The sequence below is a fragment of the Zalophus californianus genome, chromosome 14, assembly GCF_009762305.2.
Source record: "Zalophus californianus isolate mZalCal1 chromosome 14, mZalCal1.pri.v2, whole genome shotgun sequence".
NCBI lineage: Eukaryota > Metazoa > Chordata > Mammalia > Carnivora > Otariidae > Zalophus > Zalophus californianus.
Window position 1 is genome coordinate 73,333,083 of NC_045608.1, and position 26,747 is coordinate 73,359,829.

General features: G+C 35.4%; 1 protein-coding gene across 5 annotated transcripts; it reads left to right on the plus strand.

Moving 5' to 3' along the window:
* The first annotated feature begins 240 nt into the window (after positions 1 to 240).
* C14H18orf54 (chromosome 14 C18orf54 homolog) lies at positions 241 to 26,444 on the plus strand. 5 transcript variants are annotated; one of them, XR_003517025.2, is made up of 10 exons: positions 241 to 447; positions 1,101 to 1,197; positions 3,067 to 3,392; positions 4,448 to 5,233; positions 5,555 to 5,705; positions 8,906 to 9,008; positions 14,942 to 15,073; positions 16,964 to 17,034; positions 22,864 to 22,987; positions 25,716 to 26,444. XR_003517025.2 is itself a non-coding variant. In XM_027576716.2 (9 exons), the coding sequence occupies exons 3-9, from the start codon at positions 3,110 to 3,112 to the stop codon at positions 22,934 to 22,936; spliced, it is 1,599 nt and encodes a 532-aa protein (XP_027432517.2). In that variant the 5' UTR covers positions 241 to 447; positions 1,101 to 1,197; positions 3,067 to 3,109; the 3' UTR covers positions 22,937 to 26,444. The 5 variants fall into 5 exon arrangements, 4 of the variants coding, with proteins under 4 accessions (XP_027432517.2, XP_027432518.2, XP_027432520.2 ...); XM_027576716.2 differs by having other exon boundaries at positions 22,864 to 26,444; XM_027576717.2 differs by lacking the exon at positions 22,864 to 22,987.
* Positions 26,445 to 26,747: the final 303 nt, after the last annotated feature.

Below are 26,747 nucleotides of genomic sequence, written 5' to 3' on the forward strand. Positions count from 1 at the left end.
AGAGCGTTGACGGAGGTGGGGAGGGCATGCGGGGCAGCGACGCAGACGCAATCCGGAGACCCCCCCTCTCCACCTCCACCCCAGAAAGATGTGGAGGGAGAAACTACATTTCCCAGCATGGAGTGCTACCAAACGCCCCGCGGCACCCTCTTTCCCCCGCGGCCCCCGCCCCTCGCCCCGCTGCCCCCGCCCCTCGCCCCGCTGCCCCAGGCGCAGAGCGCCACGCATGCGCACCGCAAGCCAGCGCCATGTTGGATCAGTTTGAAAGCGAGCGCGGGCGTCGCGCACCGCAGTGACGGCGGAGCAGGCTTCGAGCAAGCGGAGCCTGAGGCGGGGCCGTGTCCGGGTCGGGGATCCTTTGTCGCGTCTTCCGTCCGGTAACAGGCGCGGGCTTTTGGTGGAGAGTTGTGGACGTGTGCGTTTTTATCTCTTTTGGAGCCTTGGTCGGTGAGTTCGGCCGGAAAACGTGGTGTATTTTCAAGAGGCGCCCCATCCTTTGACAGCCCGAGGGAGAGGCTAGAAAAAGAGTGGCGTGGAGGGAAGAGGAAGGTGTCTCCTGAGGGAAGGCGCGAGCGGACCTTCCCCGTAGGAAGAGAACATCTTCATCGGGAGGCTCCCGAGCGGGGGAGGGTCCCGGACGAGACGGAGGGGCATTTGGAGACTGGAGGCGTCAATTGAAGAGGGCGGGGTGGGAGGGGGCTTGGGCTTTAGGGACTGTCACCTCGGAAAAACTCCGTCAGCCCACGGGGGAGCTCACGCGTGCTGCTTAATAAATGGTTTCTGGGTGGAAGTACCTAACTGACGCCTGTGTCTGTTACTGCCGGGGGTGCTGCAATCCCGAAGGGTGGGTGTTTCCTAGGTAAGGGCGGAAGGGTTGAACCCCAACGCGCGAGGTGGGGAAAAGATGCTCTCGTGCAGGGGCGCCAGCGATCTTCGCTTTCCGGCTTCATTAATTCTTCTCTTTCTGTCGTAGAATAAACAAATAAATGTTCGGTTTCAAAACATAAATCACAGAGCTGTTGTTTCTAGGAAGTTGTTGCTTTCCTGTGAGCTGTACCCATTGTTTATTTAACACTGAACATTGTGTTTTTGAATCAAAGGTAGTTGAAATTTTTTGCCGTTCGTTTTAACATTTTATTCTTCGGAATGATGGATTTCCTTTTGGCGATAGGAACGGAAGTGTTTACGGAAGAAATGGTAAGATACATTGGATTTGTTTCCAAATAATCCTATGGAGGAAGTGGAGAGAAGTGGGTGGATAAAAGTTGGGGTATGTTGGTAATTGTTTGAAGAAGGATGATGGGTGCGTAGGGTTTTATTAAACCATTCGTTCTACTTTTGTATACTTTTGGAAGCTTTCCACAATAAAAATTCATTGTGGATTTTCTTTCTGCCTCCTGTGAATTAAAATAAATGTTATTACCCACTTATTGAGAACTGTAATCCAACAGCTTTATCTTTTAGAGGTTTGTTTTTGTTTTTAAAATAAGATTGGTGACCTGTACTGTGTTGGAACAAGGGAGAAAATGTTTGGTCAAGCAGTTATTCACTTGAGAAAATTTAGACATCGTTAGTGAAAGGGGTAAAGAGCAAAGCTGACTTAGTCTAGCCATTCTCTAGAGATTTACCAACATCACAGCATTCAGGGAAATCAAAGAGGCTCAATAACCGTTATCCTGTGTTCTGCTGCTTCCGCTGACTGCTGTCAGCTCTCTTGCCAAGGCAGTGCATGCTCAAAAGCTGAGGCAGGAAGATGTTTTACTCTGTCTTGAAATGGAAAACTTTCAGTATTTTAAAGTCAAATTTGATAGTTATTAAGATTACATTAAAAGTTACATTAAAAGTTGTTATAACTTAAACATTCCCAAAATTATAGCCCAAAGTTAAACGTATTGACTTTATAACATTATAGGGTGTATTAAGTCCTAGACATTAATTTTTCATTTTTAATACAGAAGATCCATTTCCACTGATTTAATTTTTTTAAAAGAATGTCACATCATGTACTGAAGTCTTGTTATTTTTTAGTTTTTCAAATGTAGATCCTATTACTATCTTAAGGTAGACAGGAATTCTCTCAATTTTAGTAATGGAAAAACATTAAGATGAATATGTTGTCAATTTCCAAATTATCTAAGTCTCTTTTAAAAGAGAGGGTGAATCTGTTTAACATAAGTGGAAATGGTAAGGTACTGCCATAAATGGTGAGAAAATGATTAGCAATGTTGTTTTAGGAAAAAGCATTTTGCTAGCTCAGTAAACTTGGTACTTTATTTCTTTATACTAAATATTGTAAATTATTTTGTTCTTGAGTTTTCCTGGCGGGAAGGGTTGGCTAAAGTTACATATTGGCATTTACAACATTGAAAGTGGATATTCTTTTCTATTGTTTCTTCTTGTTTCTAATACCTCATTTGATGCCTTTAAAAACTTATTGAGTACCTACTATCTGTAATGCATGATAGTAGGCTTATGAAATGAAAAATATTCTGTATAGGAGAATGTTAGGTATTGTGATATCATAGACTCTATCCCCATAAGAAAGACCATACCTCAGGGGTGCCTGGGTGGCTCAGTCGTTAAGTGTCTGCCTTCGGCTCAGGTCATGGTCCCAGGGTCCTGGGATCGAGCCCATGTCGGGCTCCCTGCTCTGCGGGAAGCCCGCTTCTCCCTCTCCCACTCCCCCTGCTTGTGTTCCCTCTCTCGCTGTGTCTCTCTCTCTGTCAAATAAATAAATAAAATCTTTAAAAAAAGAAAGACTGTACCTCAGAAGTTTTTAGGGCTTAAAAGTAGTGAGGACTCTTCCCCAAGTACTATTCTCAGATAATTATGTATACAAAATTTCAGGAACATAGTAGGTACTCAATAAATGTCTCTAAGTCAATAATGAAGGAATTTACGGTAATTACAATAATAGAAAATCTACAATGTGCATTGCCTTAAAAGGATGATAGAAATGGATTTTATTTAAAGAAGATTATAAAAAGTTTACATGTTTAGTACTTTCTCTCTGTATGACTGTTATTCCTTTTAATGGAACCATAACCTATTGTTTTTGTATTACAGTTTTTAAGAGAAGTGAATAGAAATAAGCCATTTTGAGGAAGCCATGGCAAAATCAATTACAAAACACAGAGTTTGTTCTCGGCAATCTTCGGTATCTTCTCTGTTAGCAAGCTACAGCCTGAGTGGTAGTAATTCCTCTAATTCTGATGGCTCGTTTCAGTATAAGGATAAACTGTATAGTTCTGCATCTCAGGCTCTACAGGCCTATATTGATGATTTTGATTTAAACCAAATGTATCCTGGTGCAAGCACTGGAAAGATTAACATTGAAAGATGTTCCGCTAATATGCCAGAATTCTCCAACTATATTTATAAACCAAAGAATGGTATGCTTTTATTTTTTATTTATATTTTTATTTATTTATTTATTTAGTCTACTGATTTAAAGCATTTGAGAGATGTAGCCTTGAAAAACTAGAGACTTTTTTTTGTTGTTCCTTTGGGGTAAAAATGACCTTATAATATTGAGGTCTTGATATTTTTCTTAAATGATTCTGTAATTCTCTGGTTCTCAGGAATTTTCAGCTAAAGGCTTCTTGTGACCTTGGAGGGAAGGTGATGAATGTAACTAATAACAGCAGGTGGTTGATCCTAAACCCTTAAGTCATTTTATTATAGCATAATGGAAACAGCATTGACGTGGTGGTTCTAGGTTTCATTAACTAGCTTAATGACTTTAAACAAACTTGTCTTTCTGAGTTTATACTTGATTAATCCCAGCTGACAGAATAAGACTCTTATTAGTCTTCCTGATCTGTATTCTTTGGGACAATAATATGTTAAGAGTTTTTCCTTGATAAGGCTTCCACAAAGACAAGTTTGGAAAATGCAACTGTTGATAACCCAGGTAACACTTTACTAAGTACTTATGGAATGGCCCTAGTATGGAAAAAATTTGCATTCAACTCTTAGAAGTATGTGGGCACTGTATTCTGGAAGAGTATTAGAACGGATGTTCTCTGTGTTAATGCTGTTGCAGGTTTAGTAGGCAGAAAGCAAAGTATTTTTCCACCTAGTTTAATAGCATATTTTTCTCCTAAGTTGCAGCCAGTGTTGAGTGACCAATATTAATGTGAGTGTATTAGTGCATCAGGTATGTCTAGATGAAAAAAGTTGAAGAAACAGTAAATTAAAAGGGAAAATTTAGGAGTTTGAGAGAAAAGTGTAGAACTTAGTTAAAGTAAATTGGAGAGATGGGAGGAAAAAGCACATTGTATTTCATCAACCTATACCTTTTATACTTCCAGTCAAAGTTTTAGTGAAGATAAAGGGAAGCAGCAAAAATGATTCTTAAATTCTTAATTCTATTTACTGTTGAATATTGTGAAGTATTGTTATATGTAATATAGGAAAATAAACAGAACTATGCTTTGTTTTTCAGCTTTTGAAAATCTTGATCCCAAAAAATGCTCCTCTTCATCCTGTAGAAGAAAGACTGTTAATGACATAGACTCCATTAGCCTAACAACTGATGATCTATTAAAACTTCCAGCAGATGGATCATTTTCTTTAACTTGCATTGGATCATGTCACCGAATTAGCAAGAAAAACAAGAAATGCATTCGAAGACTGAGTTCATCGGATACTGAAAAGAATCAAAATTTTCAAGAACCTTCTACTCCCATGTGCAAAGATAACTTAGTTACTCCTGTTGTATACACAAATATAAATGGAAAGCAACGTGGTAGGCTAAAAAACCCAAAACTTGTGAATAAGACTAATAAGTGGGTTTCTGAACCATCTTTATCATTTTTCAAGAAGTTGTCTTTCAAAGACAGTTCAGAACACAAACTTGAAAAGAATTACCCAAGATGGCTCACTAGCCAGAAATCTGACCTTAATGTTTCAGGAATAACTAGTCTACCTGATTTCACATACCCAGTCTGGCTCCACCATCAAGACTTGCTACCTGATACAAATAGTCAAAGGATTTCTAAAATATTTAAAGAAGATCAGTGTTCCCCTACACATAGTTACCAGGCACAAAGAACTTCTCGACTTATGAATAAATTAGATAGTTTTGAATATTCTTTTGAACCCTCAAACATTTCAGACTCCTTGAGTGATGATAAAGGATTAATTAATGAATATAAATGTGATTCTGAACATAGCCAGTGTCAGTGTGAGAATCCAGTTCTCCCAGGACAAACCAAAAAGCCATTCAGTGGTAATTGTTTTGTTTTGTTTTTAAGAACCAAAGGAAGTGCTATAAATTTGACCTAATGTCTAGGAGCTTTTATGCTATATTCTTGATGTAATGATCAGATGATAAATCTTTTGAACACTTATGGTCTTCATTTACATAGCATTTTGTGCCTAGGAAATGTCTTTTCTCTCCTTTTCTTCTTTGAAATGTCATATTAAAAAAGTTTATTGTTACAGTTATGTGTATATTCCAAATTATCTAAATTCTTATTTGTTGCCTTTGAAATTTTGCTGTGTTTTGTATTTATTTTTTCTCTTGAATTAATTTGATCTTTTAAATTAGGTGACAAAATTGAATTGCTTATCCTGAAGGCCAAGAGAAATCTAGAGCATTGTACTAAAGAGTTACCGAAGTCTACAAAGAAGGATGATAGTCCTTGTTCATTAGATAAACTTGAAGCAGAAAGATCATGGGAAAATATTCCTGTTACTTTGTACGTAAGTTACGATGGAAAAACTTCTTAGTTTTCCAAATGAAAAATGTTATGTGAACAGCTGATTTATTTTTTAAGTAATTCAATGATAATTAATAATGACTTGTATAGAACATTGCTTTGTGTTGTTTCTTTAAATTGCATTTTTCAGTTGTTACCACAAGATGGTGTAATGTTTCATAACCTTAGGCACATTCTATAACTTTTGCCTTTGTTACATGTTTCTTGTGTTGCACTATGAAATACTGATTGATGTTTAATATGAAGAACCATAGCCCGAAGCAACTATTTTGCAGTTTGAGGATATGAAATTCTTGTTATTTTCTTTTTACTTTAAGTTTTTTCTCCTTCTATATTCTTTCCATAAATGGAGCTATGCAGTTATCCATTTCTTTTCATTTACATTTTACTTTCTCTTAGTTATTTTCCTTAAACAGTGGTGCAATTTTTGGTATGGTCTGTGGTATAAATTTTTGTAGTTTCTAAGATTATTTTCATCTGTGTGCTTAACCTTCCTATGACATAGCTTCTCAGAATAATTTAAATAGTGTTTACGTAGAAACCTATGAATGTGAGTGTGGAGTAAGAATTAAGCTTAGGTAGGAAAACTTTTTTCCTTAGGGATATTATTACATCTGAACTCTTCAGAAATGCATTCTTGGTAACCCGATATCCTGCCTTAGGCTCTGATAATTTATCATCTTCTGTTGTCTAAACTTTCATTCTGTTGTAGTCTGTTACAGACAGAGTCTGTTAATTCCTGTATCCATTTTTTTTTTTATCACTTCTCAGTTGAACATCTTATTTTTTTGAATGTGGGCACTGAATATAATTCTGGTTAGGAATCCCAGCTCTGTGACTTCTTTGCTGACACCTTGTACAAGTTATACTTCCGCTTTTTACAAATTACTACAGCTTTGTACAAATTCTATGTACAAGTTACTTCTACCTTGTATAAGACCTTATATAAGTTCTTCTTCTACGTGGGGTTGCTGTGAGAATTCGTTTGATTAGAAAATATATACAAGGTACTTAGAACAATTTCTGACTTATGATGAACTCTCTTGTAATTGTTAATAGTGGTGATGATTATCCAGAATATTTTTTTTCCATATTTAGCTTCATTTCTCAATTGTTGGTTCAATAGTATCTTTATTTTTTAAAACTTGGGTTAATAACTAGCTCACTTAATTCTTAAACTTATTTTCTAATTTCTTATTTAGTTGGTCTTTGTGAAGTACCATAACTATAATACTTTGCTTTCACTTGCAACCAAAATGGGTGAGCAGATAGTATAAGAGGTATTTAAGAGTAAAATTTTTGAATGCATGTAGTGTATTATGTAATTAGATAATATAATTTACGCTTGTATGATTATTACAATCATTGGTTTGGCCCAGTATCTTGTGTATAGAAGTTGGCTTCTGGAAGATTGAATTCATATTATGATGGGTATGTTTGTACATAAAATGAATGATGGACTGTGAGGAGAAGGAATTAGACCTGACCTCAGTGTGATGTTGACAACTTATTGTCAATCTATCATCAAAACAAAAATTGACTAGGAAGTACTCAAGGTAGTGTACTAGAAGGTAGAACACAACCACAATCAGATAATTACTTTTTTTGTTTGTTTATTTAACATTTTTATAATGGGAAATTTCAAAGAAATACAAAAGTAGAAAAATAGTATAATGAATCCCTATGTACCCCACACTCATCTTCAGTAATCTGGTAAACGCTTTTTGATGGTAGTGGATGGATGTGCAAACTCCTTTGGTAAAGAATGGGCAAAAAGACTACTTGGGAACAAGAAAAGCTCATAGTAAGTTACATATCGAATGAGTCAATAATGAGGTACTGTTAATTACTAAGAAAAATTAGAATTGTGACATTTAAATGTTAGAGAAAGATTCTTAGGTATCTGAGCACTTGAGTTAGAAACATATTTTATTTTTTTTATTTTTTAAAAGATTATTTATTTATTTGTCAGATTGAGAGAGAAAGAGAGAGAGCGAGCACACACAAGCAGGGGGAGCGGCAAGCAGGGAGAGAGCAGGCTCCCTGCTGAGCAAGGAGCCCTATGTGAGACTCCATCCCAGGACCCTGGGATCATGACCTGAGCCAAAGGCAGACGTTTAACTAACTGAGCCACCCAGGCGTCCCTAGAAACATATTTTATATTGACATATAAATAAGAGAGAGAATGATTTTATTTATTCTCTGTGACTAATAGAATTTGTTTTGGGAAAATTCTGACTTGCTTGGGTTGCCCTTTGCTCTACTATCCCTTGAAACATCAAGAAATAGGGGCACCTGGGTGACTCAGTCCTTAAGCATCTGCCTTCAGCTCAGGTCCTGATCCCAGGGTCCTGGGATCGAGCCCTGCTTCGGGCTCCCTGCTCCGCGGGAAGCCTGCTTCTCCCTCTTCCACTCCCCCTGCTTGTGTTCCCTTCTCTCGCTGTGTCTCTCTCTGTCAAATAAATAAATAAAATCTTAAAAAAAAAAAAAAAGAAACATCAAGAAATATACTAATATTTATTGAGCATCTATTACATGTTCCAGGTACGTAGAGTTAATTTATGCAGTACTTCTGTAAGATAAGTGAGACTACAAATGTAAAACTGAAATTTAGATAAATAAATTACATATAATCACATAGTGAGTGGGATTGGGATTGGAACTCCGGAATTTTAATTTCAAAATTGATCTTTTTCCCACTGTAATCTGTCCTCTTTGTTAATGCCAGTTCTGGAGGGCAAGTCCTATTGCTTTGACATGGAAGAGCATGTAACTGCCATTCCAGTAGAAACTCATGTATTTGTGGGGGTTTTTAACTATCATTGGGTGACAAACCATGTCTATTTGGAAAAATGTACTGCTTATTTCAAACAAACAAGATTTTGGAATATAGCCTGTAGTTGAAGGCTTATTTATTTAGTTAAAGACTAATGTTTTTACTTTCTTCATAGTTTTTCCTTAAAGCTTTAAAAGGAGAAACAAGGAGATAGGGAAAGTTAGATTCTGGTATCAGTTTAGAGAGCAGATGAGGGAATTACAAAGCAAAATCAATATGAATCATATCTATAATGGTTGTTTCTTGGTGACTATTTTTGTTTAAATGATAACCATTCAGTTATACACTAAGTTTTATGAATTGGGAACTTAATTACTTTCTTGTATCCTTAAATCCTATTTAGCAAATCTCCTGTTCCTGTTAATTCTGATGATAGTCCTCAACAAACTTCAAGGGCAAAGTGTGCTAAAGGGTTCCTTGAAGATTTTTTAAATAATGATAATCAGGTGGGTGAGGTTAAATCTTTTTAACTTACTAAAAGAGGATTTTTTAACTTATTAAAAGAGGATTTATGACTAATACACAGATTTTAATTTGAGATGTTAAAAAACAAAACCTCATTCGAATTCCCTCTTTTTTTTTTTTTTTTAAAGATTTATTTATTTATTTGAGGAAGAGAGAGAGACAGAGAATACAAGCAGGGGGAAAGGCAGAGGCAGAGGGAGAGGGAGAAGCAGACTCTCCGCTGAGCTGGGAGCCTGATATGGGGCTTGATCCCAGGATCTGAAGATCATGACCTGAGCCGAAGGCAGATGCTTAACCAATCTGAGCCACCCAGGCGCCCAAATTCCTGCTTTTTCAACACAAGTGCATTAAACCATCACTCCTAGAATTATTGATAATTTTGTTTAAGTATTCTAAAGTAGAGGGACCTGGGATTGAACTCTACAGAGAGCTTAAATTATCATGGTTTTTTTGTTTTGTTTTTTGGGGCAATATATAAAGCTTATCATTCTAAGAGTAAGTTATATTTTCCCATACAGTGGTTGATTATTGAGAGTTGTGTTGCTGAGAGAAAATTATAAATCTCTATAATTTAAGATAGGAAAATTATCCAATTTTACAAAATCAGCATATGTGCATCTTGCAAGTAACCCTAAAATAAAGTATAAATATGTATATGTGCACATAAGAAATTATATATCATTTGACATAGAAACATAGCCATGGCTGTTAAATATTGAAATCATACTTTTGGGGTCTTAAAATATGGAAGATTTGAGAGGTTAAACACTCAAAGATTAGCTGAAAATTTAATAAAATGAATTCCTTCTGTGAAATTTACTAGAGAAAGTAGAGGCTGTCAGAATATGTTTGACCTTAGAACTTTGTGTAAGATACTATAGCAGATATTGGGTAAGTGAAGCTTAATTATAAAAAAACAATTTTTTTTTTAAAGATTTGACAGAGACAGTGAGAGAGGGAATACAAACAGGGGGAGTGGGAGAGGAAGAAACAGGCTTCCCGCAGAGCAGGGAGCCAGATGTGGGGCTCCATCCCAGGACCCTGGGATCATGACCTGAGCCGAAGGCAGATGCTTAACAACTGAGCCACCCAGGCACCCCTATCAAATATTTCTTTGGCAAATATTTGAATAGTAAGCACTTTTTTAGGAACTGTATCCCCAGTAGTGAATAAGAGGAAATCCTTGTGTCTTGTATTTTTTATTCCAATTAGAAAACTAAACAAAAATATTGTATGTGATATATAAGGGAATACTGTAAATATTGTGAAGAAAAACTAGTTGGGATAGAAAAATAAGGGTATAATTTTAGCTAGGGTAGTTAAGAATGACCTCTAATGAGGGGCGCCTGGGTGACTCGGTTGGGCGACTGCCTTCGGCTCAGGTCATGATCCTGGAGTCTCTGGATCGAGTCCCGCGTCGGGCTCCCTGCTCGGCGGGGAGTCTGCTTCTCCCTCTGACCCTCCCCCGCCTCGTGTGCTCTCTCTCTCTCTCATTCTCTCTGTCTCAAATAAATGAATAAAATCTTAAAAAAAAAAAAAAATGACCTCTAATGAGCTGATATTTGAGCAAAAATCTAAAATGAGTGAATAAGCCAAATATACATGGGGAAATAACTTTACATGTAGAGGTAATAGTAAGTGCAGAAACTGCAAGGCAGAATTGTATTTGGCATGTTCAAGGAATATTAGAGTCCATTAGTGTAGCTCAATCAGAATGAACAAGGGAAAGGATGGAAAGAGGTAAGATGGAGAGGTAACCAGGAACCAGATCATGTAGGGTCTTATAAGTGATGGAATGAAGATTTTATGTTTTATTTAGGTGAGATGAGAAGTCACTGGAGGGTTTTGAGTGTAGGAATGAAGTGATCAGATCTACATTTTAAAATATAAAATGGCAGCTGTGTGGAGCACAGACTTAGAAGGAGCTGGTGAAGGAGCAGGGAACCCAGTTAGGAAACTTTTGTAGTCTTTCTGGATAGGATTGGCATAGGGTGGGTACATTGGAGGTAGTCAGAAATGGGTAGACTTTGGCATGTATTTTGAAGGTAGACCTAGTAGGATGGAGATACAATTCAAAGAATGAATCCAAGATGTTTGAGTCAAGCAGCTAAAAGATTGGGTGGTCGCATTTACTTAGGTAAAGAGCACTGGTAGAGGAACAGATTTGCAGAGGTTCTTTTAAGTTTGAGATGCATGAGTGTTAAATACTAACCAGCTGGTTCCTTTTCCCCTGCCAGTACACACACAATCTCACTACACTACCAGGTTGTTTTGTTTTTGTTTTTGTTTTTTAAAGATTTTTATTTATTTATTTGACAGAGAGAGTCAGTGAGAGCAGGAACACAAGCAGAGGGAGTGGGAGAGGGAGAAGCACACTCCCCGCCAAGCAGGGAGCCCGATGTTAGGCTTGATCCCAGGACCCTGGGATCATGACCTGAGCCGAAGGCAGATGCTTAACAACTGAGCCACCCAGGCTCCCCTGTTTTATTTTATTTATTTTTAAAAATTTTTTATTGTTATGTTCATCACCATACATTGCATCATTAGTTTTTGATGTCCCCTGTTTTATTTTTAATAATTTTAGATGTGAAGGAAGTTCTCATCACCTTTCTTTCAGCTTCCCTAATGTTATCATCTCACATACCATACTATAATGATCACAAACAAGGAATTAAGATAGGTACAATTCTGTTACCTAAACTACAGACCTTATTCTGATTTCACTAGTTTTTCTACCAATGTCCTGTTCCAGGGTCCAGCATTGTGTTTGGTTGTCATGTCTCTTTAATCTCGCTCAGTCTGTGACAATTCCTCAGTCTATCCTTGTCTGTCATGACCTTGACACTTTTTAAAGAGTACTTGTTCGTTGGTTATTTTGTAGATAGTTCCTCAGTTTGGGTTTGTCTGAAGTTTTCTCATGATTAGAATGAGGTTATGCTTTTGGAAGAATGTGACAGAAATCGTGCTATGCCCTTCTCAGTGCATGATACCAGAGGGTTCACGATATACTGATATTGATTTACTGACATGTGTCTTAGTTGGGGTACTGTAATAAATATGCCATAGACCTGGTGGCTTAAACAACAAACATTTATTTCTCACAGTTACGGAGGGTGAGAAGTCCAAGATCAAGGTATATCTAGTGAGGTCCTGCTTCCTAGTTTGCAGATGGCCATCTTCTCCATAAGATCTCCCATGCCAGAGAACAGGGAAGAAGCCAGCTCTCTTGTGTCTCTTCTTAGGAGGGCACTAATCCCATTCATGAGGGCTCCACCCTTGTGACCTAATTACCTCACAAAAGTCCTTTCTCCAGATACCATCACATTGGGATTAGGCTTCAACATAAGAATTTTAGGGGGACACAAACATTCAGTCCATAACAATGTGTTAATATAATAATATATGAAATTATAATATATTAATACTTGTGATGTTAACCTTGAACACTACAGTGTCTACTGTCTCTCCCTTTAGTAAAATTACAGTTTCCCCTTGTAATTAATAAATATGGGGACATACTTGGACACTGTGCAAATAGTCTCAAAATTTCACTAATTTTAGCATCCATTGGTGGATCTTCTTTTAATTGAAATCTTGTAGAATGAAGAACTGTTCCTTCTCCTCCCCATATATTAGTTAAACTATTTATATTAATAGGGACTCATAAATAGATATTCTAAGTTTTTAATAAAATGTTGTTACTTTGTTGCTCAAATTGTTCCAGTTTTGGCCATAAGGAGTTTCTTCAGGTTGGCCCTGTGTCCTTTTGACATGTCCTCATCCTTTTTTGGAGCACTTGTCTGTGGGGCCATGTTTTTTTAATTGGAAAATGGCATTTAGAAACAAAGATCTGGGCACTAGTTATGCTTATTGCTACTGGGAGATTATTCCTTCTAGACTTTCTCAGCAGGCAGGTCTATGAAACATGTATGATTACTAATCCACACATGCACATCTATATTTCTATATCTGTATATTTTATATGTATGTATAAAATCATGAGTTCATACTGATACCTCTGACTCCAGTCCACTCCTTCAGGGTTTGTTTTAGCCTTTCCTGTTCCTTATTTGTAACTTCTTTCCACTGGTGAGAATCCCGTCTATTATCCATAATCCCTTAACTGTTTGTATATTCTTAGCATAAACATACTTTGGCAATTGTTAATCCATATGCCTGTAAGAAACAAATTTACTAACTAGATCACATTATTTATGTATAGTTCTTTTTATCTTAGCCTTACGATATCCAGTCAAAGTACTGCTTTCCAAAGTTACCTTGGTTAATTATTTCTTCCCAACACCTTTCATTGTGGTCATATTGTTTAGTTGTAATTCTCTTAGGTGGTTCACTTTTATTGTATGTATTGAGTTTAAACCACATCCTATTTCGTTTAAATTATTTGTTTTTTTAATATGTGAAACATTACTATAGTTCTGAGAGAGCTATATAAAAAGATATACTCCAAGACATTCACTACCAGGTTTTATTTTTTTATTTTTTATTTTTTTAAAATTTTATTTATTTGAGAGACAGAGTGTGAGAGAGAGAGAGAGAGCACAAGAGGGGGTAGGGTCAGAGGGAGAAGCAGACTCCCTGATGAGCAGGGAGCCTGATGCAGGATTCGATCCCTGGACTCCAGGATCATGACCTGAGCCAAAGGCAGTCGCTTAACCAACTGAGCCACCCAGGCGCCCTCACTACCAGGTTTTAATGATGAGTCTCAGGACAAATTCTATCAGACATACCAACATTTATTAAATATTCATTAGTGAATGGCACAAACAGTTCATATAATCTGTTTCTCGTAGTTTTCTTTTTGGAACTCTGATCACTAGTTTGCATGAAAAATTCACTCCAGAGGCAGTCTTTTGTAACCCTTATGGTTGGCATCAGGCAGCCAGAAATTCTTCTAAGTCAGTGGCTGGATGGAGGTAATTTAGAGATAATGCTTCAGGTGCTGTCTACAAGAGTCAGGAGTATAAGGCTAATTGGACCTTTTTTTTTTTAAGATTTATTTATTTTTATTTGAGAGAGAGAGGGGAGGGGCAGAGGGAGAGGGAAGGAAGAGAATCCCAAGCTGACTCCCTGACGCAGGGCTCCATCCCATGACCCAGAGATCATGACCTGAGCCAAAAACAAGAGTTGGACGCTCAACCAACTGAGCCACCCAAGTGCCCCAAGGCTAATTGGATCCTTAAGCCCTGTTTATTTTTCTTTATGTTTAAAAATCTGGTGAAATATATATAACATAATATTGAAGATGTATGTAATATGGAAGATGTAAAAATAAGAGTTTGGTAAGAAGACTTTAAAAAAGAAGTTTAAAAATATCCCTCACAGATTCTCTTAAAAGAATCCTGACCGCCTTACGTAGTGCTGTTGCCCTTGAACGCAAGTAAGATCAGTGATAATTGAGGTATGCGTGTTTTTTAGGTAGCAAGGAATGTGTGGCCAATGAATAAGTGAAAAACTAGCATTCTCTGTGTGAAAACATACTTAAAAGTGTTTAGAGAATGCCGTATTTCAAATTCTAGTCCCTGTTCCGCTGATAAACAGCTTCATTTACATATCCAAAAAGAGCATGTTGGCCTACCTGAGCTCTGAAGATCTTTCAGTTCTAAAAAAATCTATGATTTTAAAATGTATAAATGAATGTATTGCGAATGTGAAGGTGTACTGTTCATTTGAAAAGAGCAGAGACTAGAAAGAATATTGCCTAACTTTAATAATGGTTGTCTGTAAGTAACTTCATCTGGGGACTGGATAAGGGGAGGTGTTGAGTTACAATTTTGATTTTTCAAAACACATTGTACGGTTTGAATTTTTGCACTAATTTTATATTGGGGGAAAATAATAAAAAATATAACTTTTTCCTCCCTGAATTGCTTGGTTTCATCTGTTTTAACCTCAGAGCTGTACCCTTTCTGGAGGGAAACATCATGGTCCTGTTGAAGCACTGAAACAAATGTTATTTAATCTTCAAGCAGTACAAGAAAGTTTTAATCAGAATAAAACAGCAGAACTGAAAGAAGAGATTAAGCAAGTAAGCACAGACTTGATTTATGAATTGAGATCTGCGAATGTGAATTGAGATCTATGAAGATATGATTTCTTCCTAGATCTTTTTCAGCTTGACCACTATAGTTATATGTTAATAAGCATGCCACATAACACATGTTGTAGAGTTGTGCTAATTGTTATTTTTTCAGAAATTAACTTAATTATAATACTATTAGATTTCTGTAGTTGTGTGTACCCCTGAATGGGTTGTTCTATTTAGTTTATGGTTGTAAATACAACATCTTATTTAGATCTTACAACATTACAACTATAATATGGAAGGATTGTAGGAGTTTGTTTTTTTTTTTAAAAGATTTTATTTATTTATTTGACAGAGAGAGACACAGCAAGAGAGGGAACACAAGCAGGGAGAGTGGGAGAGGGAGAAGCAGGCTTCCCGCGGAGCAGGGAGCCCAATGCGGGGCTTGATCCCAGGACCCTGGGATCATGACCTGAGCCGAAGGCAGACGCTTAACAACTGAGCCACCCAGGCACCCTGTAGGATATAAATATTTATATTTATGTACCTATAAAATTATTGGTATAATCCAACTTTTTGTATTTATATTTGGGGAGGCCTGTGAAACCTTTTCAACCTTAGACTTCTCCACATAACCTTTGTCTTCTGAAATTTTGTTTGGTTACCATGAGTTTGGCTCTTCTTAAAGCTGATGTAAAATTTTATTTTAAAACCATTATGTTTTTGTGTACTTCCTAGGAACTTGGAAATCTCTTAGTGCTTTGGGCTACTGTTCTGTAGGGATTGAATTTTCTTCACAGTAGTATAGTGTTTACAGAGAGTTTATATTCTCCTAAATCCAATTTTGCATTCTAATTCTGCCACTTAACTAGCAAGTGCAATATTTGTACAAATCACTTAATCTCTTTAGTTTCAGCTTCCTCTTCTGTAAAATGAGGTTGAGAAGATAAATTGAGATAAACTATGTGAAGTACTTATTATATAGTACTTGACACCTGATAAAAAATAGCTGGTAAATACTTAATAAATATTTTTATTGTCATTGTTTTATTTTATTCTTATTCAGTAGAGCTTTATGAAATTCAGTTTTAATTACATATGAATGGATCAGCTCTTAGGAACTATATTACTTAAGTCTTGTCTATACATTTTAATGATTATTACATTAACATATAGAGTGTATTCCATCCTTTTTTAGACATCATTGAGACATAACCTTGTTCTTACAGTTATAATTTCAAGTCAAAGTTTTATTTTTATTGGACATACATTTAGAAGTGTACATGAAAGGGGCGCCTGGGTGGCTCAGATGGTTGGGCGTCTGCCTTCAGCTCAGGTCATGATCCTAGGGGCCTGGGATTGAGCCCCGCATTGGGCTCCCTGCTCCGCAGGGAGTCTGCTTCTCCTCCTCCCTCTGCTTCTCCCGCTGCTCATGCTCTCTTTCTCTGTACAAATGAATAAATAAAAAAATCTTTAAAAAAAAAGTGTACATGAAAGATGAATCTAAGTTATATTTTTAGAATAAAGAGAAAATACTTATTTTTAAAAAGATTTTATTTATTTGACAGAGAGAGCGAGTGAGAGCACAACAGGGAGGGGAGCAGTGGGAGAGGGAGAAGCAGGTCTCCCCTGTGCAGGGAGCCCAACGCAGGGTTTGATCCCAGGACCTGGGATCATGACCTGAGCTGAAGGTGGATGCTTAACTGACTGAGCCACCCAGGCACCCCTAGAATAAAGAGAAAATATGTAATGCTTCACTGAAAATTATTTGCTAGAATTATTTCCTTGGAAATGCAGACAATATTTTTTATTCTTATTCACATATTAAATAGTATTTTAGTTATTAGTTACATAATATTTTCAATATCTTTTTATATTTGGTGTTTTTAATAGGTTTCAGAAGATAATTTCTCTAAATTACAGTTGAAGGAAAGTATGGTTCCTATTACTAGGTCACTTCAAAAGTAAGTATTCCCTACTAATTTCTGAATATATTATGGATACAAATCCATTTAGCCATTCCTTTGAAATCAGAAGATTATAGGAGGAATTAAGTAGTTCTAAGAATAGATATACTTGGTATATTTAAGCTTCATGGAACAATGTTTAATCCTGAAGTTTTCTCTTAAACTTGCGTTATTTTCTATTAAAATGTTCTTAGGATCTAATGAGATAACCTTAGACACCTAAGTATAATGGATGTGAGTGGCTTAAAGAGATTCTCTTTTCATTTCTGACTAATAGCAACAATTTGAGATAGTATTGGTATGGATATCATGGAAGAACAACTTGTTCATGAAATGTGTTTTTATGTATTCCCTCTAGAATAAATATAATCATAAATGTGTCATTATTTGACATAATCTCCACAGAAACCTAAAGTGGACATAATGTCCTGGATATAAAAATAGGTCTAAATGCCATAAAGGTGTTAATCTACTATTTCCTTAGTTACATTATCTTAAGTAAAAATGTGGAGAGAATACAAATGTTTCCTATGGTCATGGTATTGGCAGAGGGAATGGTCTTTATTTATGGGTTTGGTTGTGTGAATATGAAGTACCCTCAGAAGATGGAATACTGAACTTTAGGACATGCTAAGATTGAAATTTTTTACTTTAGTGACATCATTTCACTTGGCTATCAGTGGGGCTAAACAAATATTGTCTAGCTTTTGTCCTTTCAGAATTTGCTGAGGATTTGGTTTTCTAAGGAAGTGGCGGAAAAGTGAAACACTAGACATGTAAAATTAGGACTCTAATTGCCATGATATGTATGTGTATGTGTGTGTATACACACACACATATTTTTTTGTTTCCATGGTTTAAAAATATATGTATGTATGATTTTTCCCCCTCTACTTAGAATCTCCTGGGTGGAAATAATGCCTCTTTCTTTATAGCTTGCCACAGTACTTGGGTATAGTGTTCCTATCCAATAGGAGTCAGTGAATAATGATAATAACTAACATTTATTGAACACTTACCAAGTGTCAGTGTTCTTAGTGCTTTTGAATGTAATTCATGTGATCTTTACAACCCTATGAGGTTAAGTACTATCATTATTTTCATAATTCAGATCAGGTAATAAAGATCAAGTAATAAAGTAACTTGTCCAAAGTGACATAGCTAATGAGAGGTAGCAGTGGGATTCAAACCAAATAGTCTGATTCTATAGCCTGTGTTCCTAACACTCCTCTTATTAATGATAGTGGTACATTATCCATTTAGACTAGTGCAGGGCCTCAGTTGGTTGTCTAGGAATAAAGACCTCATTCTGCTTCAAAATTTAAAGTAGATGACCTCAAGCTTTTTGTGTTTCTTAAAAGCATTTATTCATTTATTTAAACAAATTTTTTAAAAAGATTTTATTTATTTGAGAGAGAGAGAGAGCAGGAGAAAACATGAGAAAGCACAAGCAGGGGGGAGGGTCAGAGGGACAGGGAGAAGCAGACTTCCTGCTGAACAGGGAGCCCAACTTGGGCCTTGATCCCAGGACCCTGGGATCATGATCTGAGCCAAAGGCAGATGCTTAACTGACTGAGCCACCCCGGCGCCCTTCTTAAAAGCATATTTATTGAACTTGTGTCACAGACTTAAATGTGTTTTCTGAGTTAAAGTACATAGCCTGGAAGATGTTTTTCTTGGTGAAGATGAACACTGGGCCATAAGTAATTAAATGGCCACAAAAATTGATATTATAGGTGCTTTTACTATTAGCTAAAAGAATTTTTTTTTCATAGTAGTAACTTTTTTCTAGCTTCGACAACCAATAATCTTGCCTACATATAGAATGCCATTTTCAGAGAGTAAGATTCATGTTTTGTTAGATGGCTTTTAGCTGTTGGTTCTGATGGATTATCTGGGGCAATCTTAATTTGGCTTTTACTTACATTTCAAAGGTATTAGTGAGGCATTTGTACTGTTATGAAGTAAGTTCAAACCTTTAAAAGTATGTAAGTACATGTTTTCATTATTTTTAATTTGTAGATTATTTTAAGGACAATTTGAAATTCAAATTGTTCTGGTTAGGTTTATAGTCATCTTTCCATAATTCAAAATAAACAGACTCAGCTTCTTCAAAAGTTGCAGATTGTACCTTGGGTGCTTTAATGACCTTTCCTGGGATGAAAAGTCCGATTATGTCTCTCCCCACCCCTCAGATAATAGTTTTTGTTTTTAACAGTTTGATTGCTAACCAGTTTTAAAATGTCTTTCATTAGCCTTAGGAAATGCCAAGCTCTTAGTATGGTTCTGTTTACTTTGTTGGACACTCAATTTTCTTATATTCTTCCATTAGAAATAACTGCTCTCTGGGAAGACTCATTAGACCTGAAGTATAAATGGTTGAGTAGCTTAAAATGTTATTTTTTTCAGAGGGATTTTGCTTTTAGTAGGAATCTAAATTGTAATTGTTTTGTATCCCTATAATGCTTATCTTTGTCTTATGTATTTACATAATAGGAACTCAATAAAAACTTATTAACTAAAACGTCCATAAGAGAAATTTGTCATCTTAGCAAATGAAAAAATTGTAGTTTTTGAGCAGGGGCCTTTTCTAGAATCTTGTATTTCATGTAAGCCACCAGCTACTCTGCCCAGGCTGGCTGTGAAGAATGAGCAATAGTATGTTGCTCATATGCTATAAAGGTGAGCAGTAGGAGATGATTGCAAAATCATCAGTCATCCAAAAATAATTTGTGTTGGCTTTGGATTTGTTGTTTTATATATAATTTGGAAATGGATGTGTAAGATTTTATAGTTCTCAGTACTAAAGGCCATGCTGTGAAGACTTAATGATAGCTAGAAAAGTTGTCCTGTTTCTCAGTTCTCTTTTCTTGCTCAATTTTCTGGTCCTCATTCTATACTAGAAATAGAATTACCTCTCAGATTTGCAAAACATGATCCTAGAGCAAAGATTTTTCTTTTATTCTAATGTACTTTACTAAAACCTAGGGAGTGGTCGGTAGTTTGTTCAGTTGGTGCTGGATACTAGGCTGAATATAGGCCGGTAAACAGTATTTAAGAACAGCCAGTATAGCAGTACTAATAGGAAACCAGATGCAAGATATCAGTAAGTTAAAATATAGTTAAATTGCCTTCATATAATTAGCCTGTTACTGAGTTTCTGTGGGTTGATTTCTATTTATTTATGCTCATTGATAGATACTTTTTCATAATAAGACATGAGTTTTTTTATTTCAGTTTTTAAGGTGAATGACTATTCAGTGTTTTATGTAACATAACTCTTAAATTGATATTTTCCTCATTAGCTTGCTTTTTCACCTTTTTGGAGAAGAAACTCAGGAATAATTTCCTCCTATAATTTTATTCTGCGCTTGTCCCTACACATAATAGCAAATCACTTTTGATAGCCTCTTCTCTAAGTAGATTGATTGTCTTATTCTTAGCTGGGCAGATAAAAGTTAAATGAAAGGAACTGCTAGCTGATTGTATAGGGGGACTGAAGATTTCGCATTTCTGCTTAGCTTTTTTTTTCATTCCCATCATACTACACCCCTCCCTTTCCTTCCCATCATTCTCCTTTCTCCCTAACATTGTTTTTTTAAAGACATGAAATAGGACTAGAAAGGAAGCCAGATATATTGAGTTATAGTTATGAAAATGTTAGAATAAATTTCTAATTAGTAATACGTGCTTCTTTGTTAATGCATTTAAATAAGACATTTAAAATACAGGTAAGTTAAAATTCATTTTATAAAAACATATTATATGAAGGCCTTTTACATAACTTGAATAAAAGCATTAAACCGTGCTGTGGTCTTTTATTTACCTTTCACAATGTTGATCAGCAAACAGAGAAAGGGAATATTGGAAAGCATCAATGTCTGGATCACCAGTGATGTCATATGAACTGGGTCACCAGTTATATATATGAACTTTTGGACTGTAGGCAGAAAGACTTAGAATACATATATTTTAGCAATGGGGTTAATAATTAATGTAATTTTGTAACTATTATATACAACTGTTGTAATTTTTAAGTAGTGGTGAATATCAAAACTGTTTTGAGATACCTGCAATGACTACAGTGTGATAGAAAAATATCTCTAATTTCTGTGGCATATGAGGTCACCGATTTTGGTCTGTTGCTTACACTCATAATGGAAGGAAGTGCTAATTTACAGGTAGCATTTAGTGAAAATAAAGATGAGGATTTTTTCCCGCATCCAATTTTGTCAACCGTCTAAATCCAAGGGATCTGTGGCCCTCAGAGTTGTAAACAGTGAGATAAGACGCTAGCTGCTTACCCCTCCCTCCCTTTCTTCTCTCCTTCCCTCCTTCCCTGCTTCCTTCCTTCCTTCCTTTTTATAAGATTTTATTTTTAAGCACTCTCTATACCCAGTGTGGGACTTGAACTCACAACCCCAAGATCAAGAGTCTCACGCTCCACTGACTGAACCAGCCAGGTGCCCCTCTTTTGAATCATAGGTTGCTAAATAATAAGCCTGAAAAGAAAAAGATAGATGTAAGTCCAAAGTATATTCATAGACTATCTTCTTTCTCATAAATGTGTGTCTCTAGAAAGAAAGTGATTTTTTAGGTAAAGAGTTATTACTATAGGATGTAGAAATGATAGAGTCTAATTAATTTTACCTCTGATTGCATAGTAACTTTGGGTGATTTATTGTCATTTAGTTAATGAAGATGAGAATCTCAAAAATTAATTGAAATTGCCAAAAGGGTGGCAAAATCCAGATTCTTACTACATTTGAGTAAGTGTCCAAGAAGTAGAGTACAGGGAAATAGATATAATGCAGTAATTAACAGTACTAGTTTCTTCCATCTTCATATCCTGGGTCAAGTGGAAGATGTATTTTATTTAATATAAGTTTATCAAACCTGTGTTAGAGACCGTAAAAATAGGGTACTGTAGTCACCACCTTTCAACTCAATTTAGAAATTACTAACAGATTATTGTACATCATAATTGTTACATTATTTGTTTTTGTTGGTCTCTTATTTATCAGAGATCTGAAAAATGGTTGATTGACATTTTCTGGGTGGTCTTTAAGGATCTGAATGAGTAATAGGGGAGAGGAAAAAGGAAGAGTATTTTTTAGAGGAAGATAAAAGAGGTATTTTTTATAAAAAAGATAGAGGAAGATCTAAAAAAGATATTTTTAGAGGAAGACTGGAAAGTTAAGGGCCTCTTTTTTCTTGGTTTGTTTGAGGGATGATTAAATTTTCTCCACTGAGACCTGACCTATAATCTTAGCTTTATTTTAGAGAAAAAATCTGGTTGTTTGTTTAATACCACATAATTGTCATTTGTTTCCCCTTATCCTCAATAAAAATGAGTTTTCCTCAACTGTAACTGATCCTTCAGTGCTATTTTTTAAATTTTAGCTATTCTCAATGTACATCTTAATGAATGTACTTTTTTCTTAAATGATATAAACAGTATTCCAAAAGAAAAGGTATAATTTCACAGAGCTATTGTGAAAATGATTTTGTTAAGTGTGACACAAATAAAACCTATTATTATTAAACTTTGTGGCAAACTTTCAAAAAAAAATCCTGTGAATGTCAAAAATATATTTTTTAAAGTAAATGTTTATAAAATTTAAATGAATTATTTTAGCCCTCAGTTATTCAGATCTCAAGGTTTTATAAAGAAAAATTCTAAATATTTGACACTGACTCTATAATTCATTTCTCATATACTAATTTTGAAGTTAATAAACAGTGTAATCACCATTTGTTGCTGTCTGCATTGTCTGTTCAGTCCTTAATATTGGTTTATAATATGTTTTATACTTTTTAATGAAGGGCTTTGCACCATTTATCTCGCCTGAGAGACCTGGTTGATGATACCAGTGGGAAACAGTCGCCGAAAATGTGAAGAGGAAAATAAAACGGTCCAACCAATAAATAGTCATCACAGAACAAAGATGTATTTTTTTTCCTGTTCCTTAAACTGACAAAGAAATTATAAGCCATACATTATTCTGTGATTGGTTCAAGTATTATATATTTTTTAAAAAACAAACTTGAAAATGTGCATAGGTTTTATGACCTATCCTCATTTAATGCCAAAATACCAGAATGTGAACTGGAAGGACCCATACTGTGTCCTACAGTCTGACTTTGGTCTTCAGGCCAGCAAATGTCCAATATTCAAAGGTGGATGATGTCTGTTATTGAAGCTTATATGCACTTAATCTTCTTGAGCATCCTCATCATTTTATCATCTAGTTCTAGATTATTAAGAAACTCTTCCTTCTTTCTATCCAAAATCTCTTAAGTAGACATTTTGATACAATTAGCATCTACATTTAAGTAGGCTAGAGGAATATCAAAATTGTTCTCATGTATCTTATCCATATAGAAGTATGTTGCTTTTAATTTTTATAAATATTTAAGATACGTTGTATTTGCAGATAACATTACTTTAATAATGGGATGATACAGTGCTAAAAGGAATGTTTTATGTTGTGAAATCCAAAAGAAAAACTCATTTAATTAATGCTTTGATTTTGATTCTGTGTTAAGATAATTTTGATATCACTTGATGGTTTACAAAACATTTTTTGGGAGTATATTTGATAATTTAATATTTTGATATTATTTCCCAAATTTTAGTTTTGAGGTTAGCTCAAACTAGTAAAAATTATGAGATCAGTGACCAATTGCTGTATGCAATTTGTTAAGTAAACTTAAAATGAATGTGGAAAATCCAAAAGCAACTCTGTATTATAAAGCTGTTTTGTAAGAGCTGAACTTTCTTTAAAACAATCTGTAAAGTTTGTCTCTAGCTGGAACTCAACAGAGCTGTATAATTTTGCATTTTCTACCAAGTAAACTTCTAATAAACAAGAAAGCATCTTTACCAACAAAACTAGGAATTAAATCATAAAGCATATTTTAAAAGCCTGTTGAAATGAAAGAACATGAGTGTTTGTATACAAATAGTACAAATTAGCATTGCCCAAATCGCAGCCCCTTTGCTAGGTAGCTTTACTGTCAAATAGGAGTTTCTAAGTACATTGTGTTGAAGATTTTTGTTTTTCCCCTCAAGTTTAAAGCACTATGTAAGAGCTTTGCTATAGAACTTACATGTCAAAAACTATAGAGTGATCCCTGTCATTTTTTTTCTTGGCCAGTGAGTCAGAGTTACCACCGTACAATTGTTTTTGCCCAGTTTGAGAGTCACTTGCCATTAAGTTTGTTTTGTTTACTCCTTTATTTCTGCTACCAACATTCTATTTTCTGATTATTGTTTTCTGCTTCAAAACATAGTTTGCATATAATCAAAGTATTACTTTGATGATGAAAGTATGGATGGCTGTCAAAAATGCAGATTTTAAGTAGGTGAACATGAGGTGGATCTGGGTTGATCATGTTCCAGGCTTAGCCAAATCCACTGATTCTATAGAAGGCAGAGAAAATAAATACATCAGATAATAAACTTCTAGTTGCGTATATGTTGATCAGACTTAGTATTTAGTATGCCTAAAAAGTATTTCCAAAGGTATTATGCTGTAATGACTGAACAGCACTGATTTGGTTAGTGCTGTCATTTGCAAGAAAATATCTCCAATGCTAAATAAGATAAGCCTTCTAAATTTTTATTATAGCTAGTATTTTAAGAAACTTGATTATACTTATTAAAGGAGTATTTTCCTTTTGTGTTAAATATGGAAGCTTAGTCATTTACCTAAAAAGGGAATTAATTTTATTGAAACAATTCCAACTTTTTAATAAAAGAAATGTATGAGAGTCAACTAAGAAAAAAATTTTTTTTAAGATTTTATTTATTTGACAGTGAGAGAGGGAACACAAACGGGGGAGTGGGAGAGGGAGAAGCAGGTTTCCCACTGAGCAGAGCCCAGTGCGGCTTGATCCCAGGACGCTGGGACCATGACCTGAGCCGAAGGCAGACACTTAACGACTGAGCCACCCAGACGCCCCTCAACTAAGAAAAAGCTAAATGATAAATGTTCATGAAATTGTCTAAAGAATTGATTTAATTACATGTTAAATATTTCAGTATTTTTTATTTTGAGTTTTCCAGGGGTAAAAGGGTGACAACAGTATTGAGACTGCTGAGTTGGAAATTAAAAGCAGACAATGGTAACAAAAGTTTTAAAAATTGCAGTGAGAATATAAATTTTTATCAACCCCTTTCTTTTAGGTATATTTAAAAATATTAGGTAGAAAAGGAATTTTAAAAAGACATTTCAAATTTTTAGTTAAATATGAAAAAAATTTAACAAACCTAGTTCCAAAATTTTTTGAGATCAAAGGATAAAGGTGTGAGGAGTATATGAAGACTCAAAACTCAACTGTATGTTCTTTATTATCAGTAGGAACTTTACATTCAGTATTTCTGTGTTAGCATATATCAACTTCATAGAGATTTCTGACCAAGTCAAGGAACACTGTCTTGGGTTTGTTTGGGTTATATGTCTCTCTAGTTTTGTTATTTCTTGTTGAAATTTATAAATGTGGATTTTTTTTTGGTGTTATATTTAATGTTTAGGATAACATCTTATTAAATTACATACAGTTCTGCCAAATTTTTTTTTAAAGATAAGTCATGACAATATTTTCCCCCTTATGTTTTGAATACATGAAATCACTTATGGATTTGAATTTTTGTTTCATCTTTCCTGTTCCAGTGTTAACTGTGTCTTAAAACCTATTTGGTGGCTATGAAGAAGTGAACTTGCCAAAAGGCAAGTATCATGAAAAGAGACAAAAGAAGCAAAAGGCAAATAAAATTGATAATTTCTGAGCAACTGAAGTGTCTTCAAATGTGAAAGATTGTATCATTCTATTCCATGTATCAACTGGATGTTTTATACATGGTTATGTGTCCTGTTGGGTTGTAGTGCCTATCATATAATGATTGGTGCAAAACTAGGCCTAAACCTGAACATATATTCAGGTTGTATTGTTACATTTTTTTCCCCATGACATTTGAAATTATTCCTTTCCTATTTCTCTGTTTTATTTCTTCATTTTCACCTGTGACTAAGATCATTTTCCTTTTTTGAGCAAAGGTATCTTTGCGTTTTACCCTCCCAGTTTGTTCTGCATTGTCCTTAACTCTAGACCAAACTTGTATTAACAGCTTTTCTCACAATGTAGCAACTTTTCTAACAATGTAACAAATACAACAGCTTCTATCCATCCTTCATTACCTTAACTAAGAGGAGCCTGTTTGCCTCCTAACAACCTATTTCAACCTTAAACATTCCTTCCCCTCACCTTCAGCCCTTGCATTGAAGACAGGCTGACTGGTCTTTGCAAGACACTGTTGTAATACCACCACTGTAACATTACTAATTTATTTCAGAAATTCACTGCAGTTAGGGCGCCTGGGTGGCTCAGTCGTTAAGCGTCTGCCTTCGGCTCAGGTCATGGTCTCAGGGTCCTGGGATCGAGTCCCACATTGGGCTCCCTGCTCCATGGGAGGCCTGCTTCTCCCTCTCCCACTCCCCCTGCTTGTGTTCTTGCTCTCGCTGTCTCTGTCAAATAAATAAATAAAATCTTAAAAAAAAAATTTGCTGCAGTTAAATTGCTTTACTCATATTCTCCCAGACTTTCTACATATATTCTCACCTTTGTGCATATTATTTCCTAGACTTGAAACAGTTTTCTTTCATTCTGGTTATGTAAAGCTTACTCTATCATTTAAAGTTCTGACT